The 22,963-nt window shown below is 40.5% G+C and overlaps 1 protein-coding gene across 6 annotated transcripts in view; it reads left to right on the plus strand.

Moving 5' to 3' along the window:
* Window positions 1-22,963, plus strand: part of LOC129777427 (runt-related transcription factor 2) — a 238,937-nt gene that overhangs the window by 138,282 nt on the left and 77,692 nt on the right. For all 6 annotated transcript variants that reach the window (XM_055783719.1, XM_055783695.1, XM_055783687.1 and 3 more), the window contains exon 2: window positions 457-1,265. In XM_055783719.1, the coding sequence (XP_055639694.1) occupies window positions 656-1,265 (610 nt within the window). In that variant the 5' untranslated portion in view covers window positions 457-655. The remainder of the gene's footprint in view (window positions 1-456; window positions 1,266-22,963) is intronic.

Genomic DNA, 22,963 nt, shown 5'->3' on the forward strand with positions numbered 1-22,963 from the left:
TTCAGAATAAAAGTTTCAAATTATTACTTCAATTCAGTTCAAATTCAACTGAACCCCCAATCCCCTTAATTCAATCTCAAAGGGAGCAGCTAGAGTGCTAGAGCAAGCTCGTGCTCCCCCATAATACTCAACTGCATTCACATCGAGTTCCTCTTCGGGGTGCTGCTGATCAGCGGAATGTGCGAACGAAATATTATAAAAATGTTTTTCAATCGCGATTCTAACATGTGGGTATTGAAATTTCGCGCACCTTTGCGCACACGATACACGGCCAACAATTTTCATGCTTGTTTCCTGCATTTTTGTTCGATGCAGCCCAGTCGGATGACAAGCATAACTCATGCTTTGCATAGCACAAAGTGTGAGCAGATTGCCAAGAATGTCTATTACCTTCCGTCAGATTAAGCCGTACGATTAACGACACATACACATATTTTGCTCTCTCTTCGTTCGCAGATAAACAATCTCTTCAATATGGCATCGGATCGTCGAATGGAAAGTCAATTAAAATGTCGAAATAAACTGTAACATATTGACCGAAGTGCAAGTAGAGGAAAAAAATACGACATCGAATAAACAGGCGTGAAAAACAAGTGGGAAAGCGCGAGTGAGATAAAAAAAGAGAGACATAAATCAAAGGGTATCGATATTAAAAATGCATTTGACTACGAACAATTCAACGACAAACAGTGGCAACACGAGTGGAAACAATGTTAGCAGCAATAATAACAGCGGTGGTGGTGGCGGCGCCGGAAATGGTGGCGGAGGAGGAACCAACAGCACGAGCAGTAACAACAACAACAGCGGTAGCAACGGTAGCAACAACAATAACAACAGCAGTAGTAATAACAACAACAACAGTGGCGGCAGTGGCAATAACAATGGCACCGGCGGCGCAGCAGCTGGAGAAAATGGTCCACCGTCGGCCGCCAGCATACTCCAGGACACCTACACAAAGATGACGTCCGATATACTGGCCGAACGGACGCTGGGCGATTTTCTCTCCGAGCACCCGGGCGAACTGATTCGAACCGGGAGTCCTCTGTTTGTTTGCACGGTGCTGCCACCGCACTGGCGATCGAATAAAACACTTCCGGTTGCGTTCAAGGTCGTCGCGCTCGGTGACGTCGGCGACGGGACGATGGTGACGGTGCGCGCCGGCAACGACGAGAACTACTGCGCCGAGCTGCGGAACTGCACCGCCGTCATGAAGAACCAGGTGGCCAAATTCAACGATCTCCGGTTTGTGGGGAGAAGCGGTCGAGGTAAGTTTTTTTTGTTACACAGGGAACTTTCCTACTCGGAACATTGCTCATTTTCACATCGACACCCTGCCCTTATCCCAAATTCGTTCAAATCATCCTTAATTAATTTGATGTCAGCATTGTCCCCGCAGAAGTCTACGAAAAACTTCCAGACATCGCCATCAGCTTGCGACGACGTCTTTTTTCCCACGCGGTTATAACCTACCTCAACAAGCGAGGATTCTTTCTTTTTCCAGCCCAAAGACGCAACCGGGTGGCGGAATTTTCCTTCTTTTCTAGCCTCCAGAGGGGGGGGGGGGGTTTCTTTTTGCGAAGAACAGCTGCGCCTGTCGATAGACGACTCGTTTCTCTTCCCCGCGAGTAATACTTCTGCCCTGTTTCTTCTCCTGTGGGGTGCGGCCGCCTTCAAGCGCGCGAAAAAAGGACGACGGCCGCCGCCTGGGTGAGAAAAACTCGTCTGTGAAAATCTTTTTTTTTTTCTGCGCTGCTTACCGGGGGAATGGTTTTGCTCGTTTTGAAGAAATGACAGACAGAGTGATGTTAATGCTGGAGAAACGGGGAAAGTTGTTTATTGTTGTTGAAATACGCGATGAAGATAAACTTGTTGTTTTAATCTTATTCTAAGCTATGAATATTCAAACAAAATTAACTTTCTGTGAAAAGCGATTTGTGCAATTTTTCGTTCACTTGTTATTTGAACCAATGACTTTATTAGCTTGATTGAAAGAAAACAAATCTATTTTCTATTCGCACGGTAACATTTCCAATTTTTACGATGATGAGCCTTAACCCTTTGCGGTCGTATTAAATTTGGACATGGGTATCGTACTGATCGGAATTATTTTTCCTTGAAAAAGCAGTAATACATGCAAGATTATTTATTTATTTATCACCGTCTTCGTCCTAGACGTACAGACTGAATAATGGTTAGTAATCTATACTATATTCTTTATCTTAATTTTAAATGTGCTTTTGGACATATTCAGATCAAATTCGTCTCTGATTTTATTAAACGCACGAAGACACGATTCGAACGGATTGTTGTAGCCGTAGTTGGTTCTATGACGGGGAAGTGCCAACAGAGACGAACTCCGGAAACGTCGAGGTGGAACATACACTGTATCAAAAAATTGTCCGTACAGCTACGACTTTTTCAAAAATAAGCAATGTAAATCTGTCACTCAACACAAACAGCATCCGTTACGTAGCAAAGAAGTGCGCTCCAGTGTTTTTAGTTGCAAAAACGGTAAAATCTTCAAAATTTGGTGTTTATTTTAAGTTACAATACGATTTCTACGTTTGTTTTTAGAAAAAATCGCCGTTTCCCACAGTAAAATCCCAGTTGAGATTCGCAAACTGATCGTGGATCTGAGAAATGAAGGCAAAAACTTGTCCGAAATCGCAGATGTTGTGAATCGACCACGATCGTCTGTTCAATATGTGCTTCAGAACTTCAAGAAAACTAGTTCTTTGGAAACAATTCCTGGAAGAGGACGCAAGCCAAAGCCCACAGACCGTCACCATCGCATACTTCTGCGGGAAATCAAACAAAATCCAAAGTTGAGTGCTCCTAAGTTGACTGACAGCTTGTCACAAAACGCCAACATCAAGGTTAACCCTCAAACAATACGGAATGTCCTCCATGACAAAGGGTATCGAGGATGCGTTGCACGAAAGAAGCCATTCATATCAGATAAAAATAAGAAGAAGCGTCTGGAGTATGCCCAGAAGTACGTGGTTAAACCAGAGGAGTTCTGGAAGAACCTGATTTTCACGGATGAGAGCATGTTTAACAATTTTAGTTCTGATGGACAAGTTAGAGTGTGGCGTAAACCGAATACCGAATTGAAATCAAAAAATTTGCGACCAACAGTCAAGCATGGTGGTGGTCATGTTTAAGATGCTAAACTATAGGTGTTTCGTTCTAGACACTTTCATGACAATACGTGAGACGAGTAGCGAGACGTAGCATTCTGAATTATTTACTTTTTTTTTTTTTGGTTGGGTGGTTATGGTTTCATACCAACTCGCTGAGGAAAACAACTGAAGGAAGAAATAAACAAATATATATATTCGTGAAAAATAGTGTGCTATAGCTGCAATAATGTATTTATATTATATATTATTCAATATTTTTGGGGGACCGTGACGATTTGATGAGCTTGTGGGTGTTATAAAAGTGCTATAAGTCTAAGAAATCTGTTGTCCAACTCCTCCACAGATAATCGTTCATCTCGCGGTTCTCTATCATGCCAAAATTATATTGTAAATATTTTATTTACTTCAGATGCCGTATTATTGTGCAGTAAAAGGATGTGGAAACAAGGTTCTCATAACGAAAAATAACCCGGACATTGTTTACCACACTTTCCTCCGAGATGGAGATAAAAATCAAGGTATATGATCACGTCATTTCCATAGCAGCAGCTACGATGACCGACATCAAATGCGCCATGAACTTAATGGTATGATATATGATATATAGGATGTTCAATTCCAAAGTTAAACCTTTTTTTCTGCCTTATATGTATCAGCCATTCCATGTCGAACCGATATAGTGGTTCTCCGATTTTCGTGGAAAGTGGTAGATTTGTTCTTTATTGTAAAATATTAGACCCGTCTTTTCTTGTTTTTTTTTTATTAGGGCTGTGTGGTATACGTTGCAAATCGTGAATATTGTCACCGGATTAAGGGCATTGTAGTGATGTAGAACGTTGAACTTTTGACTAGTCTGAAATTGATCCAAGTCCGCAACAATAAGACATTTCTCACCGTGCAATTTTTCGAAATGACTGGTATACTCATCGGCAGTGCGGAAATACTATCGGCATACAAAGCAGCAGCGCAAAGAGGGGTCCAAATTGTGTTTCAGCATACGTTCCACCGCAGTCACATATCGAATTTCCGATAGAAGTCGATTCGCCACTACCATCTCTTTAATTTCCTTCAAAACTTTGTCGTTTTGTAAAATTGCATCCAGCATACGCAGGAATTTGTTTTGCTTTTTGGAAGTCAACTCTGAAAAATCAACAAATATCATTCATTCTTTAGCGGAATAAATATATCAAACCGACCCACCAGCGTGATTGTTCTGTACGTGCTGCTCCAGTAGGTTTCGCAACCGCTCCATGTTGAATTTAAAATGATTTGGTCGATTACCATTGGCATGCTGTTGGATTGGCTCATTACGTGTTATCAAATTGTGGTTCATCAGCACCCAGCCCAACTCGTCCATTTTGATACGAGTGTTGCGGCGCAGTTTTATCTCTTCGAAAAGTTTCTCGCGTAGTTTCCGTTTGATGATGCCTCCGTCCTTGATCAGATTGTGCCGATAAATTCGTACCACGTACGATTCTATTTCATGCTTTTGCCCTGATTTTTTTCTTTATTAAATCGTTTATTTTTACAGGCTTAGTTACATAAGTTTAAAGGAGCCAAACTCCTGACTGTATTGTTACAAGTATATATAAACATTTTTCCTTAATTCTAATGTTAATGGTGTAGAAAACCGATTACTCGCGGTCTACTCGAGTTTAGAAGGGTGACATATTTTCTTCAGGAAAAGGAAGGGATAAAAGGATATGTTGACAATGTTCACTCTCACATACATTACACTCAATTCTTAAGCCTATCTTATATCTAATATGTTTTTACATTTCACCTTATTCTATTGTTAATAAGAAGGGATTTGATTTCTCGCGAAGGAAAAGGAAAAGGAGAATATAAGGCTATAAGGACAATCAGACACGAAGATCGATAACTTTTAGGAAGACATATATTTGGGACATGTAATCAAGGTCTAAACCAGCCAACACATCTCTCACCGGCACATTGGGCTGCCTTCCTCTAGCCCGAAGAGAGTTTTCTAAATTCGATCTGGCAACAAGATACTCCTCGCACGACCAAACAACGTGTTCGACGTCGTGGTAACCTTGGCCGCAGGCACATATATTGCTGTCGGCAAGATCAAAACGAAAGAGTAGCGCGTTTAACGAACAGTGATTGGACATGAGTCGGGAGAAGGTGCGAATAAAGTCCCGACTCAAGTCCAGACTTTTGAACCACGGATTGAGGCTAACCTTAGGGATAATTGAGTGGAGCCACCGGCCCAATTCATCTTCGTTCCATTTGCGTTGCCAGTTAACGATGGTATTTTTACGAACTAAAGAATAGAATTCATTGAAGGCGATTTGACGCTGATAAATTTCGCCTTCAATTGCACCTACCTTTGCTAGCCCTCTCATTACCCGGAATTGAGCAATGTGAAGGGACCCAGACAAAGTTAATGACATAACAGCGTCTGGTTGAAGCACTCAAAATTTCTCGTATTCTCTCAAGGAAGTACGGCGAGTGCTTTTCCGGTCTCACTGAACGGATAGCTTCGACAGAGCTAAGACTATCCGTTACAATGTAATAGTGTTCAACAGGTCGTGAGGCGACGCTGTCCAGCGCCCAGTGTATTGCTGCCAATTCAGCAATATACACTGAGCAAGGATTCTGAAGACTGTGGGAGGTGCTAAAAAATTCGTTGAACACTCCAAATCCTGTGGACTCATTTATAGTGGACCCATCAGTAAAGTACATATTATCACAATTGATACCCCTATATTTTTCATCGAAGATCGTTGGAGCGATCCTCGATCGTTGGTAATCTGAATATCCATGGATATCTTGCTTCATGGACAGATCAAAATGCACAGAGGAATTGATGTAGTCAGGGAAACAAACACGGTTGGGAATATACGAAGAAGGATCAACCTGCATGGAGATGAATTCATGATATGAACTCATGAATCCGGAGTGAAAATTTAGCTCGATCAGCCGCTCAAAATTTCCGATCACCAATAGGTTCATGACCTTACACCGGATGAAGAACCGAAGAGATAATAAATTGAAGCGATCTTTTAGTGGAAGTAGGCCTGCCAAAACCTCGAGACTCATGGTATGCGTTGAGGGCATACATCCCAACGCAATACGGAGACAAAGATACTGAATTCGCTCGAGTTTAATGAGGTGTGTTTTGGCAGCTGATTGAAAACAGAAACTGCCATACTCCATCACTGAGAGAATAGTTGTTCGATACAACATTATAAGATCTTCGGGATGGGCTCCCCACCAGGTGCCGGTAATTGTACGGAGAAAGTTTATTCTTTGTTGGCATTTTTTACTCAGATACCTAATATGGGCCCCCCAAGTACATTTGGAGTCGAACCAGACCCCAAGATACTTGAATGACATAGCATGAGTGATCGGTTTACCCAAAAGTTGAAGCTCTGGTTTTGCTGGTCTATGCTTCCTAGAAAAAACCACCATCTCTGTTTTCTCCGTGGAGAATTCGATCCCTAGCCCAATGGCCCAGGTTGAAAAATTGTTCAAAGTATCTTGTAAGGGTTCTTGTAGGTCGGATTCTGTTGATCCTACGACAGAGACCACTCCATCATCTGCAAGTTGTCTTAGGCTGCAATTTTGTGTAAGGCAATTGTCAATGTCGCTTACATAGAAGTTATACAAAAGGGGGCTTAAACATGAGCCCTGGGGGAGGCCCATTTAAGAGAACCGACTTACTGCCGAATCTCCGTGAGAAAAGTTCAAATGTTTCTCACAAAGCAAGTTATATAACATATTATTCAATAGAGGCGGTAGACCCCGAGAGTGTAATTTGTCTGACAAAACCTCTATTGAAACAAAATCAAAGGCCCCCTTTATGTCCAAGAATACTGAAGCCATTTGTTTTTTTTTCGGCGTAAGCCATTTGAATTTCTGAAGAAATCAACGCAAGATAATCATTCGTCCCCTTGCCCCTGCGGAACCCATATTGTGTATCTGAGAGTAGGCCATTCGTTTCAACCCATCGATCAAGGCGAAACAAGATCATTTTCTCCAACAATTTCCGTATACAAGACAGCATTGCTATTGGGCGGTACGAATTGAAGTCGGACGCGGGTTTTCCGGGTTTTTGAATAGCTATAATTCGCACTTGTCTCCAATCATCTGGAACAATATTATGCTCCAGAAACCGATTGAATAGGTTCAACAAGCGATGTTTCGCCACATCAGGGAGGTTTTTCAGCAAGTTGAACTTAATTCTATCCGATCCCGGCGCAGAATTGTTACATGAAAGGAGAGCAAGAGAGAATTCTACCATCGAAAACTCGGAATCAAGATCGCACCTATCTTGTGAAATATCTCGAACAATTTTTTGTACAGGAACGGAATCGGGACACACCTTCCGTGCAAAATTTAAAATCCATCGATGTGAATATTCCTCGCTTTCATTCGTTGAAGAGCGATTTCTCATGTTTCGAGCCACTTTCCATAATTTTTTCATTGACGTTTCTCGTGACAGACCTCCCACGAAATTTCGCCAATAAGCACGTTTTTTCCCTTTGATCAAGTTTTTAAATTGATTTTCAAGGGATAAATACGTTTGAAAATTCTCAATGGTTCCACTTTTCCGAAAAGCTTTAAATGCATTCGATTTATCCTGATAAAGCTTGGAACATTGGCTATCCCACCATGGATGGGGAGGCCTTCGACGAATAGTGGAACCTGGGATGGGTTTCGTTTGAGCGCGAACCGCGCTGTCATAGATCAAACGAGAAAGGAAGTTATACTCCTCCAATGGAGGTAAACCATCTCTGGAATTGATGGCTAGAGCAATCGCGTCCGCATATTTTTTCCAGTCAATGTGTCTTGTGAGGTCATATGCCATGTTTATAGATTCAGAAGAATTCGACCCAATGGTGATGGAAATTTCGATTGGCAAGTGATCACTACCGTTGGGATCCTGGATTACATTCCACTTGCAATCTAACGATAGTGAATTCGAGCAAAGCGAGAGGTCAAGAGCACTTGGGTTAGCAGGAGGTTTAGGTACACGTGTTGTTTCCCTAGTGTTCAAAACGGTCATATTGAAGCTGTTACATAGGTCATATATCAACGATGAACGATTGTCGTCGTACTGTTCCCCCCAGGCAGTTCCATGAGAGTTGAAGTCTCCCAAGATCAATCGTGGCTCAGGAAGGAGTGAGCACATGTCAACATTTTGCCCTGATGATAAAACAAAAAAAATAACACTTTTTTTTAAATGCTCAATGAAACCACGTACGATTAAAACGCTGCTTGCTTGGAAAGAAAAGCATTGATTGCGCGGCTAGAATGTAAACTATACTCAAAACATCCTTCTGCACTGTTTTTAATTCGACCGCTGATTGTAGATATCTGAAAAAGTAGAAGCAATTATGAGAAATTGTTATACGAAAAAATCCAGAAAATTACCTGCCTACAGTAAAGCGCGAGCAGCTATTTTGCCAACGAATGCATTTGTCAGCAAAAGATATGATTTGTTTTGTAAACAAATTTGTTTTTTCACGAGCAATGACCGAACAGCAATTTTGACATTGCGGTCCACCTATAGTATAATGCCTTGGTCATGTTACGGTATGAGGTGCGTTTAGTGCATGTGGTCCTGGAAACCTGACGTTTATTGAATCGACTATGGATCGATTGGTTTACTTGGACATTTTGAAGACGCATTTGAAGGCTAGCGCGGAAAAGTTGGCTCATGGATCCAATTATCAGTTCGTTCAAGATATTGATCCAAAACAATCGTCGCATCTTATCAAGGAATGGCTCCTCTACAACGTCAAGTCAACACTTCCCCATCCTCCCCAGTCACCCGATCTCAATCCGTACGGACAATTTTTTGGCGTCTTTATTTAACAGTTTTTTGTTTTTATCGTTTTTCAATAAGTGGAATGAATTCTAACATGCTTTCAATTATGCATATGCATAAGGGAGTGTTTTACTAGAAAGCGAAATAAATATGACATTTCTGTTGATTGATTAAATACGTGTTTAAGCTTATTTTTCATTGGAACAGCAACTGTACGGGCAATTTTTTGATTCACTGTAGAACGAGATTTGTTCCAGAAGTTCAGAACAGTCAATATTGCCTCGTAGCAAGACGAAGACGAATAAGCGCTGCATATTGACCCTCCTGCTGGATAAGGTCTCCAAGTCGATCAGTTGGCAACGGTCGGAATATGGAGGAAGATCGATAGGATCATTCCATAGAAGTTGACGTAGTGCAAACCGTATGAACTTCCCCTGTAGGCGTTCAATACTGATTATGTGCGATGTGTAGTATGGGCACCAGACAGTAGCAGCATACTCCAGTGTACTGCACACCAAAGAACAGTAGATCAACTTCAATGCGTGTATATCGGTGAAATCGGAGGCGTGCCAGGGGATAAATCCAAGAGTAACAAAAGCTTTAGCGGTAGTGATTCCTACGTGTTCGTTGAACCTGAGTTGGGCGTCAATGGTCACTCCTAAATCACAGATAGATTTGACCCGGTCAAACGAGTCCGCTTCCATAAAAAATATACGTGATAAGTAATGTTGTAACGGCGACTGAAGGATATGATCTTGCACTTCTTACTATTGAACTGCATGCCGTTATCGCTTTATATTTTCTTGCAAGGCGACATGATCCAGGGGCGAGGTGATGCACCAATAAAATTTCAGATCGTCGGCAAAAGAAAGCTTAGAAGAAGAGAGCAGTGAAGACAGGTCATTGACAAAGAGGTTGAATATCAGAGGGCCAAGAACGCTACCCTCAGGTACGCCAGACGTGATACTGAATGGTCTAGATTTTGTATAATTAATCATTACGTACGCGGAACGATCCGTCAAGTACGACCATAACCACTCCATAAACCAATCGGGAAAGCCCATGTGCTTCATTTTGTTGATAACAGAAATATGCGGAACAGTGTCGAATGCGTTCGAGAAATCAATGTACACCGAATCTACCGAATCGTACTAACTTTTCGAAGACCTTGCTCAAACAACTCGGTATTGATATTCCACGATAATTGCTGACATAAACGCAGTTTCCGGATTTATGGATCGAAACAATACAGGCACGTTTCCATGCAGCCGGGAATGATCGGTCGCGCAGAGAGCGGTTGAATATAAGAGCGATGGGCCCCGCCAAGGTGGAAGAGCAGTTCTTGAGAAGCAAGGGAGATATTCCATCTGCACTCGATGCTTTCTTGGTGTCAAGTTCCTTAAACTATTTCATGAAAAATAAACATTTTTTTTACTTTTTTGTTGTCAACTGTAAATATGATTTTGTATAAAAATTATATTTTTCGGATGTCTTCGTGTGAAATCGTTCGAAACAGTCTCCAAGAGTAAATCGTATGAAATACAATCAATACATAATTTTATTTTTGTTATGCGTTGAATATGAGACACTTTTGCCATTGATGCAATAAATGTGTAATAAATGCCAGCAATGTGTACACGAAAAGATCAGCATTTTTCACTTTTAACAGATTTTTTTACATGTGATTATGCAGATGACATAAGACATTTAGGCAAACAATTATTCTGCTCTTTAAAAACAACTGCTTCAACATAGGTTAAGCTAGAAGTTACTCAAATAATGATTTCTGCGTATCCGAAATGATCACAACTTTTCACTTAAGATGATCAAAGATTTTGTCGCTTAAGACTATTATGCGATTATTCAGATAACATGAGACATTTATGCCAACAGAAGTTCTGATACTTATGAACAATCTTTTCCATCACATTCAGTGTTGGCTAAATTCTGCTGTTATGATTTTTGTCTCACATTCCTATGCATTGACTGCACTGTGCGTTGTCTTGTGTGGGTGACTACTTTGTTTGATACTAAGTACACCCAGGTTTTTTTTTACGCAGAGGATACGTACCTCGTAAAAAAAACCGCGTAAAAAACCGCGTTTATTGGAAAATCCGCGTAAAAAAACCCGCGTTAATTGGAAAATCCGCGTAAAAAAACCCGCGTTAATTGGAAAATCCGCGTAAAAAAACCGCGTTAATTCGAAAATCCGCGTAAAAAAAACATGTCAGCTAATAATAGATATCAAATGGGACTATATTTACGTAGAACGGAAGTAAAAAGTTGAGTGTTGCTCGCTTCCGAAAACCCGTAGTTTTTTCCTGCAATTTCGTTGGTTACTGGTAGCTATAGTTCGGTTTTTTTCACGAATGAGGACATCAGATTTGTACACTCTACTACCGATGCACGTGCAGTACCACTGTTGGACCGTCCAGAGCTAAGTAGACAGGGAAAGACATTCACGAATAGCTGCCCGTAAAACCCCGTCCCGTTGTACCGCCCGGCGAGCTCCCCGTTACCCAACACCTAAAATCCACGTAAGGATCGTGATAAGGTGCGGCACTAAGCGCTAAACTCCGTTACAAGCACTAATTACCGTAATTTGCTCTGAGGGAACGTGAGAGAAAAATGTGAGCTGAGGGGGAGATGTGATATTGCACTGGTCTTTTTTACGCGGGTACCGCGTAAAGAAACCTCGTTAATTGGAAAATCCGCGAAAAAAGAGCGTTAATTGAAAAATCCGCGTAAAAAAAACCGCGCAAAAAAACCACGCAAAAAAAAAACCGCGTGAAAAAAACCTGGGTGTACCGTTATCTATTACTCATACGAGCACCGTTTTGATTCGTGAACATTAGAAAGCAAGCTTCGTTTAGGAAAAGCATAAACTGATACTTGGTTGAATAAAATATAAGATTAGCATGGTTTCTTGCTGTGGTGGCTGAGAGCAGACAAACGACCACAAAGAGTTAATAAACCGAAGGAGACGTTTCTACAGGCACTTTTCTCAATACATTTTCGATCCCTTTATCTTGTTTGTGGGTGCACCCGTGGCCGAGTAGTTAGCGCCCACATGATCATGCCGGGTGTTCGGGTTCGATTCCCGTTCAGGCCGGGGGATTTTTTCGTCAAAGAAAATTCCTCCGACTTGCACTGTGGTCATGCGTATTCTAGAGCTTGCCCCTCGGAATACATTCAAGGCTTGTTATTTAGCGTAAGAAATCTCAACTTAGTATTAATAAATGATGCTAGTTAATGCATACGTTGAGACGGCAAAAGTTCCACAAGGAACGCTAACGCCATTCAAGAAGAAGAATGTCTTGTTTGTGACGAGAACCTTGATTTTTTGTCCACAGCTGCAAATCCCTCTCCAAATCAAGAACTTCCCAGTAAATTTATCAGCGAAACCGAATTTAAATTCGAACATTCCCTCTGATAGTATAGTACCCTTAACTCTTGTGACAGAAACCTTGGTTTTCGCTCCACAGGTGCAAATCATGAACTTACAAGCATAGAAGAACTATTGAGACCTCAATTGAAAAATATAGGAACAACTAAAAAGGCAAATTTTTTTAAAAATATTCATAAAATATGTAAAATTTATCATGCGAAGTAATGATGTTGTTGACATAATCTCATTGAATTTCGAACTAGAAAACAGAATGTAAATAATTATTTTATGATATCTTTTTGACTTTTGAATAATGAACAAATTTTACATGTAAAAAACATTATTGAAGAAGTTTTTATCAAAATAGCAAGTAAGAGGAGAAAATAGATGGTGTTACACGTACAATGATAATAAGTAAGACTTGTCGAAGAAAGACATGCGGGAAATAACAGCTGCTGTCGGAAAAGCCCACTCTACAGTAAAGAAAATCATAAACAAGTGGAAATACGAAATACGAAATCGCAATCAGTTCGCTTCTACCATAAAACCTCAAAGTATAGATCAAAATCCTATCGTAAAACTAGACCACACGAGCCACACACAAGGATCGTGCGTGGGAGATGTATTTATTTACGCTCGAGCGTCTCGATCCCATCGTAAACTAGACTTCATCTCGTTTAGCATAAACAAAACGAAATATGAATCACGCGATCCGTAAACAAGGATCGTGCGATGAAGATATATTTACAGGGTTTTCCAACTTTAAATTCCGAAAGTAAATTGAAATAAAACACACTTAGAATTCGAATTTCGATGAAACTTTTATTTCAAATAAAAGTTTGGTTTATGCCATTATGTGTGAAATACAAGATCATTCAAATGTCCACCTAGGGCTTCCTCGCACACCTTGATCCGGAACAGGTAATTTTCGATGACTTTTCGGCACATATGGGGCGGTATCTCGGTCATAACTTCATGAATGTTGTCTTTCAAATGTTCAAGAGTTTGCGGAGAGTTGGCATAGACACGGTCTTTCGCATAACCCCACAAAAAAAAAGTCTAGCGGGTTCAAATCGCATGATCTGGACGGCCAATTGGCATCACCAAAACGCGAAATTATGCGTCCCTCAAATTTCGTTCGCAATATGGCCATGTTCGGTCGTGTTGTGTGGCACGTGGCGCCGTCCTGCTGAAACCACATGTCATCCGTATCCATATCTTCAATTTGTGGCAAAAAAAAATCGGTTAACATGCGGCCATAGCGCTCACCATTCACAGTTACCGTCTCGCCGTCCTCATTTTCAAAGAAATACGGCCCGATGACTCCACCAGACCATAATGCGCACCAAACAGTGACTTTTGGCGGATACAATGGCCTCTCAACAATCACGTGTGGATTTTCTGAGCCCCATATACGGAAATTTTGTGTGTTCACATAGCCACCGAGCTCGAAATGTGCCTCATCGCTGAAGAAAATTTGATGCGAAAATTCAGCATTTTGCTGCTGTTGTTCGTTCACCCAATCGACGTATGCCCGACGCATTCCATGGTCACCACGCTCTAATTTTTGTACCAGTTGGACTTTATATGGATGTAGGTGCAAGTCCAAATGCAAAATTCGCCACAATGATGTGTTTGACAAGCCCAATTGCTGAGCACGCCGTGGAATCGAAACATTCGGGTCATCCTCCACACTGGCAGCAACAGCAGCAATTTTTTCGGCCGAACGCACATTACGATGATGCACAGGTTTCACAATATCCGCTACGGATCCAGTTTGTTCGAATTTACGCACTACATTAGCGATGGTGTGCTCTGTAGGCCGTCCATGACGACCAAAATCAAATGCTCGAAAAACATTTGCCGGTTTTTCATCATTTTTATAGTATAACTAGCTAACCCGGCAAACTTCGTCCCGCCCATTTACTTGATTAATTCTCGAGTAATGCAGAAATTTGTGTTTTATTTGTATGGTAGCCACCCCTAAGAGAGGGGGGAGGGGTATCTAACCACCATAGAAACATTCATTGCACCCTAAAGTTTCCATATGCCTAATTTGGTTTAATTTGCTTGATTAATTCTCGTGTAATGCAAACATTTGTGTTTCATTTGTACGGCAGCCTCCTCTAAGAGAGGGGGAAGGAGTATCTTAACACCATAGAAACATTTATTGCATCCTAAAACCTCCACATGCCAAATTTGGTTTCATTTGCTTGATTAATTCTCGAGTAATGCAGAAATTTGTGTTTCATTTGTATGGCAGCCCCCCCTTTGAGTGGGGGAAGGACTGTCTAACCATCATAGAAACATTTATTGCACCCTAAAACTTTCACATGCCAACTTTGGTTTCGTTTGCTTGGTTAATTTCCGAGTAATGCAGAAATTTGTGTTTCATTTGTATGGCAGCCCCCCCCCTTAGAGAGGGGGGAGGGGTCTCAAAATATCACGAAAACCTTCCCCGGCCCCAAAAACCCCTACATACCAATTTTCATGTCGATCGGTTCAGTAGTTTCCGAGTCTATAAGAATCAGACAGACAGACAGACATCACTCCATTTTTATGTATATAGATTTAACAAAATTAACACGTTGTGCGATGCTAAAACGATCCATATTGTCGGAGTTTCGAAAATTTATAAAAATTTGATGTTACACAAAGTTTATCAAAAATAGTTTTACCATCTTGGACTCATTTTTAAATTTTCTACATGACTTATGTTTTATATGAAAAAATAAAAAAAAATTATAAAAATCCATATATAAATTTAAAAAAAATAAAACTAAAAAAGGCAATAAATTAGAAATGTTTTTTTATTAAATAACTCGAGAATGGCGGCATTTAGAAGGAGATTGGTAAAGAACTTTTTTATTTTCTTCCTTTTTCTACGGCAGTTTGCTCCGTCGAAGTGTTACCGCTGAACGGAGCACTGCACCGAAAAGTATGCATATCGCGCTGGTGTGATCGATGTACTGTATCACCCTGATGTCGTCTATAGACGACGATCGTACACACAGCTCATCGCGTGGATGTCGTCTATAGACGAAACTCGTAAATTTTTTTTTATCCCATTTATTTATTTAAGGCTCATTAGCAATCTAGCTGTAACAGAGCCGAATTTTAATCGTGTACATGTCACATGGTTATCATATCTATAATTAGCACATTACACAGTTGCCGTTCGCCAGTATTCCTTCTATACCATTACATATGGTACATTTACACAGTAGCCGTTTAGGCGTAAGAGTATTCTTTCTGTTCTTCCATTATCCAGTTGGACCACCGGACAGCGGAGACAGTTGATTGCTCATTGTTGAGTTATTTATAGAACAGCAGCCCGATGTGTCTTGCAGAGCAGAGCAGTTGTATGGATGAATCGATCTTATTTCGACCGTGGATCGATCTCCATCGCTGATGATTGTTTCGTGGACGTAGCTATTCTGTAACAACACAAAGATGGTCAATGAGGGCCCTGAGTTTTGAACTCACGATCGATCGCTTACTAAGCGAACGCGCAACCAATGTGGCTACGAAGACCCCCTAAACTCGTAAATTGTTAACATACAAAAACTCGAAGATTCAAAAAGTTATAAAAATTCGATGTCCCACAAAGTTCGTCAAAAATATAATAGTTTTACCATCTTGAACTCATTTTTTGAATTTTCTACACGATTTATATTTTATATAAAAAAATAAAACAAAAATTTAAAATTTTTTTTGACCGTTGCAATAAGCTGTCAAAAAAAATATTCCTAGTATAAAATAAATCATACTCCGATGTCTACTAGTCTATACTAGAGACGATTGACCATCCATATTTCCAATGAAATAATCTGCTCAGTTAAAGAATATTATCGGAGGACCTACGAAATTTTGTGAATTTGAACTTATTTGTTCCATTTGAAAAATGCTTACGTCAATTTATGAGAACAAGCGATCGCTTCAATCAACATTTGTTCACATAGTTTTACGATATCCGCTTCAATTGAAAAACATTTTTATTCAATCATTGTTTATGTTTTTAATCAAATAGGCACCAAAGTAGAAAGCTTAAACACTTATTGAACTAATTTAGTAAAAATATCAACCCAATAGTACTTCTGCATAAAGTTTAGATCTGTTTTCTGCATCAAATGCCTTAAGCGTCCGAAATATGATTCAGAACGGTATGACTTTTAGTGTAACATAGGTCGAGGGTTGTGTCGTTGGAATGTCATTCATTTGACCTATACTAGTGCTGCTGAAGCACTAGTGTTTGATCTCGATTTCAGTCTCCAAGCAAGAGTATTCGGTCAATCAATATTCAATGGTTGTGTATTCAGGTGGAATGTAAGAAATTTCAAAAATCAATTTCGCATGACTGAAGATCTCTGTGGAGATAACAGGTATTAACTTTATGTACCGTTCTGAATCATATTTCGGACACTCTGTTCTAATATCTTGAAATGCTTAATGCACTGATGATATAACTATCAAATTAGTATAGCAATTGCTTCTTTAGAGTAATCCCTTGGTTTCTCTATCATTTCATATGAGAACTATATTTAAATTATAACATAATCGGCAGATATCTTACAACACTACTCATTATCGTTTGTGTTTGACGTTTCCTTAGCGTGAGCACGTAGAATTTACTCGTTCATAAATATTTAAATTTCTCCAGTGTTTCATCAGTTTTCATCATTGTTAACAGTTTACTGTGATTGCTTGGTAAGTGTTTCGCAGTTGACTATAAAATATAATCAAGTGTAATGTAATTTTCGTCCAAAAAATTACAAAATAAAGTGTCTGAAATTTGATTTAGTGTCCGAAGTTTGATTCTTATTCGCTTCATTCGAAAAGCATTTTATTCGATGATTTTTTATGTTTTCAATCCAATAGGTACCAAAGTACAAAGCTTAAAAGCATATTAAACTAATTCATTAAAAATATCAACCAAAAAATATCAAAAAATGTGCATAAAGTTTAGATATACCTTAAGCGTCCTAAATATGATTCAGAACGGTACGGCAAGTGTACCAATAGTGGCGCATTTAGTCAAGACAATCAAAGAAATCAGTCAAAATCAAGCAAAATCTATATAAATATTTATGTTGCAATACATCATTAGATTCAAAATTTTATTATTTTTTCAATGGTAACTATTTTTAACACTAAAAATGCATGCATTTTGAAGGAAATAAGAGTTTTGTAAATAAGATTGTTTATGTTCCAATAGTGGTGGCATGGTTCCTATAATGATGACACTGCGTACCTATAGTGGAGGTATATTCAAAGGTATATCTGGGTTTCTAGTAAAACTTATATTAAATACTTTTTTTTGGCTTTTAAACACGGTTAAGATGGCATGCACTAATTAAGGAGTATTCATTTAGTACGTCAGGCAACATTTAATGAAAATAAACTTTCCTTCCCTTCACCCCACCATGACAACTTTCTTATATCTTTCATATTATTTATGACGAATTGAAATACCCTCCCTTCCTACAATGTGACGTTATTAATGGATAGCTCCCTAAGTATTGCAATTTGTAGCTGCATAGTTAATGGTTCTCTCCATAGAATTTTTATTGGAAATACCAGCGTATTATGGGACAAAACGCATGGCTTGGATTTATTATATAAAGGGTGTGTCACATCAAATTGCATCACAGAAAAAACGCTGTAGAAATTCGCCCAGTAGACCGATCCTTTTGAAAATTTTAGACAGTAAAATAAAAACTATTAAACAACTTTTGGCATTTTCTTTTTATTCATACTTCGAACCCAAGCCCGTATGCTCGCCCCTTCCTCTTTACCCCGTCCATAAGGTTCTGTACAACGTCAGGTTGTAGTTTTTTTTAAACAGAAATCCATTTTCTCTTGAAGTCCGCCTCCGATTTGACAACTTTTGGGTTCTTCCGGAGGGCCTGCTTCATAATCGCCCAATATTTCTCTATTGGGCGAAGCTCCGGCGCGTTGGGCGGGTTCATTTCCTTTGGCACGAAGGTGACCCCGTTGGCTTCGTACCACTCCAACACGTCCTTTGAATAGTGGCACGAAGCGAGATCCGGCCAGAAGATGGTCGGGCCCTCGTGCTGCTTCAATAGTGGTAGTAAGCGCTTCTGTAGGCACTCCTTAAGGTAAACCTGCTCGTTTACCGTGCCGGTCATCACGAAGGGGGCGCTCCGCTTTCCGCAAGAGCAGATCGCTTGCCACACCATGTACTTTTTGGCAAACTTGGATAGTTTCTGCTTGCGAATCTCCTCCGGAACGCTGAATTTGTCCTCTGCGGAGAAGAACAACAGGCCCGGCAGCTGACGAAAGTCCGCTTTGACGTAGGTTTCGTCGTTCATTACCAGGCAATGCGGCTTCGTCAGCATTTCGGTGTACAACTTCCGGGCTCGCGTCTTCCCCACCATGTTTTGCCTTTCGTCGCGGTTAGGAGCCTTCTGAACCTTGTATGTACGCAGGCCCTTCCGCTGCTTGGTCCGCTGGACGAATGAACTTGACAAATTCAGCTTATTGGCGACATCCCGGACCGAACTTCTCGGATCACGTCTAAACTGCTTAACTACGCGCTTGTGATCTTTTTCACTGACGGAGCATCCATTTTTGCCGTTCTTCACCTTCCGGTCGATGGTTAGGTTCTCGAAGTATCGTTTTAGTACTCTGCAGACCGTGGATTGGACGATTCCCAGCATCTTACCGATGTCCCGATGTGACAACTCCGGATTCTCGAAATGAGTGCACAGGATCAATTCACGACGCTCTTTTTCGTTCGACGAAATTTTTCCAAATTTACGAAAAATTGACAGTGAAGCATGGCCAACGTGATCTATACACTCTTATCTGATTATAAGCGAAAGCTGAAGATATAATTCCTAAAAAATAATTTTCTACAGCGTTTTTTCCGTGATGCCCTTTATAAAAAGACTGTGCATCGTGCACATTTGATTACAAATTCAATTCAGTATTAAGAGAATCAATCATTGACTACAAGTCTCATTGATAAAGAACGAACGAAAAATAAACTCTATGTAAAAAAATCAGAATAAGCAGACAGAAGCTTAGTTATGTTGTTTCAGCTTCAGTGCCTCAATCACCTCCAACTTTTGCTGCTTCTGTCGGTTATATTCTGCCAGTTTACTCTGATTCTTGTTCTCTTTTTCCTTCTTTCGTTGTTGCACTTCTTCTTGCTTCTGCTTTCGGAGTTTCTCTCTTTCAATTTTACGTTACTCAACTTCTTTTTGTGTCTGCTTTCGAATCTCTGCTACCTCTCTCTTCAGTTCTTCGGCTCTAGTTGTCGCTAGCTCCCTCTCCTCTGCTTTGGCTTTCTTCCTCGCTACTTCGTTCTCCTTTTCTTCTTCAAGTTGGCGAATTTCCGCAAGCCGTTCCGAAGCTGTCAAGACTGGGTGAAATTTCTTTTCATAATTTCGGCGACTGCTGCTTCTTCTTGAAGTTGGCGGCGTCTGAAGCAGTTCCGAGATGCTCATTTTACGTCTTGCAATGCTGTCTCCATTTACTTACTTCACTCTGAGTGGTGTAATGTTACGCTCATCCAACTCATAGCAATCGTCCCACATCTGCTCGACAAATGCTGAATCCTCTCCAGGGATAGAGTCTTTAGTAATCGGCACCTCAGGAATCAAGTAGGAGGCTCCCATATCAAATATCATTAGCAACATCTCGTAAAGCTGTCGAATGATTTCTTCTTCTTCGGATTTGACTGAGTCGTCATTGAATTCGTCTATGCGTTCTATCGCAGATTGGATCGTTGACGTTGGAATGATAATCGAATCTTCCAGAACATCTTGGCCAAAAATATATTCATTTAATCCATGACCTTCGACCACAACGGATGCTACAGGATCCTTATGAACTGTCTCGGAAGCATCAGATACTGACGGACTAGCCTCATTCTCGCATACTGTCCTAGCAATGCCATGATTGTCCTCAATCGCATCGGATGTAACAGGATCCTTCTCAGCTGCTTCATGAGCATCGGATACTGTAGGACGGTCGTCATCCTCAGTTACTGTCCTGGCAATGCATTTCTCGTAGTCAACATGATCAGCACCAAAAAGAACAGACCGCAAACTTTGAATCCGTTTTTAATGCTTTCCTCTTTGATCTCTTTATTTATCGCTTTTTGCAACACGCCGGGAAAGTCCTTCAGCGAAAGATCACACCTCCGTTGTTCATCCGCCATTTCGATATGGCATCTGACCCAAATATGGCAACGCCTGCCGGCTGCGTAATACGCATGTTATTTGGGTATAACGCAATCAATACGATACCCAAATCCAAACAAAGTTCGGCCACCTCCGCAGCCGTATGGGAGGAGTGTCCATCCACAAAGTACAACATCGGTAATTGAATGTTATTCTTCAGGAGATGTGGATAGAAAACATTCCTGATGTATTACATAAAATGGGTAGTATCCATCCATCCCTTTGGGCTTTTACCGATACCCCAGTCGTCAGGAAAACTCCGCACGATCTCCACAGATAAGCGCTGCATAGGAAGTACAACTGATCCATCCGCACCAAAAGAAAACATGACGGTTATGCTTTCTTGTGACTGCCTGCATGTTCAACTTCGTACACATTTTTGCTGCCGCGAATAGCAAGCACGGCTTTTGTCTGCGGATGTAGGTAGAATGATGTTTCATCGCCGTTGAACATGCGACTTGGATCCAATGCTGCTGCCATGAGATTGTTATTCTCCAGATGGGAGCCAAGGTCCGCGAAATATCCGCGAATGTCAGCCTCTTTGGCCTTTGCACTGGCGGACGATACTGCTTCTGCTATTAATCAAAACTTTCACTGTCTATGATTTGTTTACGACCGAACCTGCGACTGTCATTTGTAAACTTTGCGATGTGCCGCTATAGGAACAAGCATGTTTCTATGTGCCTGTAATGGCACAAACGGGAAAAGCAGGAAAAATAAGTAATTTTATATTAAAACACTTTCCATAACTTGAAATAAGTCATGTTCTTGATAAAAAAAGACGGGTGGGTAATGTCGGGGACATAACCGGAGTGACGTAGGACTATACAAAGGGGACAGCTTTTGTTAAATATATATTTTAAATATATTGTTTTATTTTCTTCTCCTACGTAAATACCTACCTATCTACCTGAAAAATGGATTAGTTTACTGTTTACTCTTTATGAACATGTTGATGGTTCTGAAAAGAACTTTTGGTGTTGTGTTTTTGTTATCACTCGATATTCCCATCTTGTTCGGTTAAACCTTCCTGTTTAGCTATTGCGTTTGCCACTCGCCACAGCTTTCACAGTTGGAAAATTTCTTCCCATCCAGCTTGTGACATGTTGTTCAGTAAATTACATTTAATGCGACGTGCCGGAGAAACACTTTGCCACTCACTAAAACTAATTGTTGCCTTGATGAGCGCCGAACCGAAGCTGCTCTGTTCTTGATGCGGGTTTTCTGATTGTCGTGAGCAGCTTTGAAAGCCAACTCGAGCACTCCGACGGCCGAAACTCTATAATCGCTGTTAGGTATACTGGTGCTTCGGCACCAATCCGTTCGGCCTAGTTACCCTTGCGGAGCAATCAGTGAATGCGACAAACAGGGAACCGGAGACCTGTACGGTTCGAGTGAGAATTTGCCTTTCACTTAACTTGTCCTCCTTTGTTACGTCCACGATGCCGATGCCGTACAACCACACGGGTTTACGGTTTGACAGAAAATAAGATATTTTTTTGGGGTCCGCGTGTTTTATACTCTAGCGGTACACACTCACAGGATAGAGACAAATCGGCAGACTCAGCCAGAGGGGCGAGTCCAACGAGACGAACGAATGAGCGTTAAAAGGGAGCGATGGCAAAAAAAATACATTCATTACGATTTGTTCGCTCGTTGGATTCACATGCAGGCTAAAAAGGGTCCTTTTCAGGATCACAAAATTATCTTCAATCTAAAGAGTTTATTGTTTTGTTATCACTCGATATCCCCATCTTGTTCGGCTAAACCTTTCTGTTTAGCGATTGCGTTTGCCACTCGCCACAGCTTTCACAGTTGGAAAATTTCTTCCCATCCAGCTTTGTGACATGTTGTACAGTAAATTACATTCAATGCGACGTGCCGAAGCGCATTGGAGGCGATTTTAACCTGTAATTGAACATTTGCGATGACAGTGGTACAGTGTCGACTTTCAATGTGGGGTCATAATTTGGATCTCTATGTTTACAAAAATGTCCAACTAAATAAGTCGCATTACATGCCCGTCCAATTAGCTAAATGTCGAACTAATAGAAAATTACTGCATTTTCAATCTGAAAACAATTTAAGAATTGGTGAAAATTGAATAATCAGGAAAGTCCCCAACTATCAATAAGCTCAGAACAACTGCCAAATTCACATACTCATCAGATCCTGGCAAACAAATTATGAAAAAATCAATTTGTGTTTTATTATTATTTTGGATAATGTTTTAGAAAGCATTGAACTGTATCTCCTAAACTCTTTTTTGAAAGGTTTAATGGCCCTGAAAAGCGCCTTGTTTTATGGAATGGTTCCAATTTAGAAAACTTAGTACTCGTGGTTTTGAAAAAAAAAACCATTTCGAACGCCCTCGATGCCGCCTTGTTCTGGATTTGCCACCAAAGCAGTTTGTATAAAGAACAAA

Source organism: Toxorhynchites rutilus, chromosome 1, assembly GCF_029784135.1.
Source record: "Toxorhynchites rutilus septentrionalis strain SRP chromosome 1, ASM2978413v1, whole genome shotgun sequence".
Classification (NCBI taxonomy): domain Eukaryota; kingdom Metazoa; phylum Arthropoda; class Insecta; order Diptera; family Culicidae; genus Toxorhynchites; species Toxorhynchites rutilus.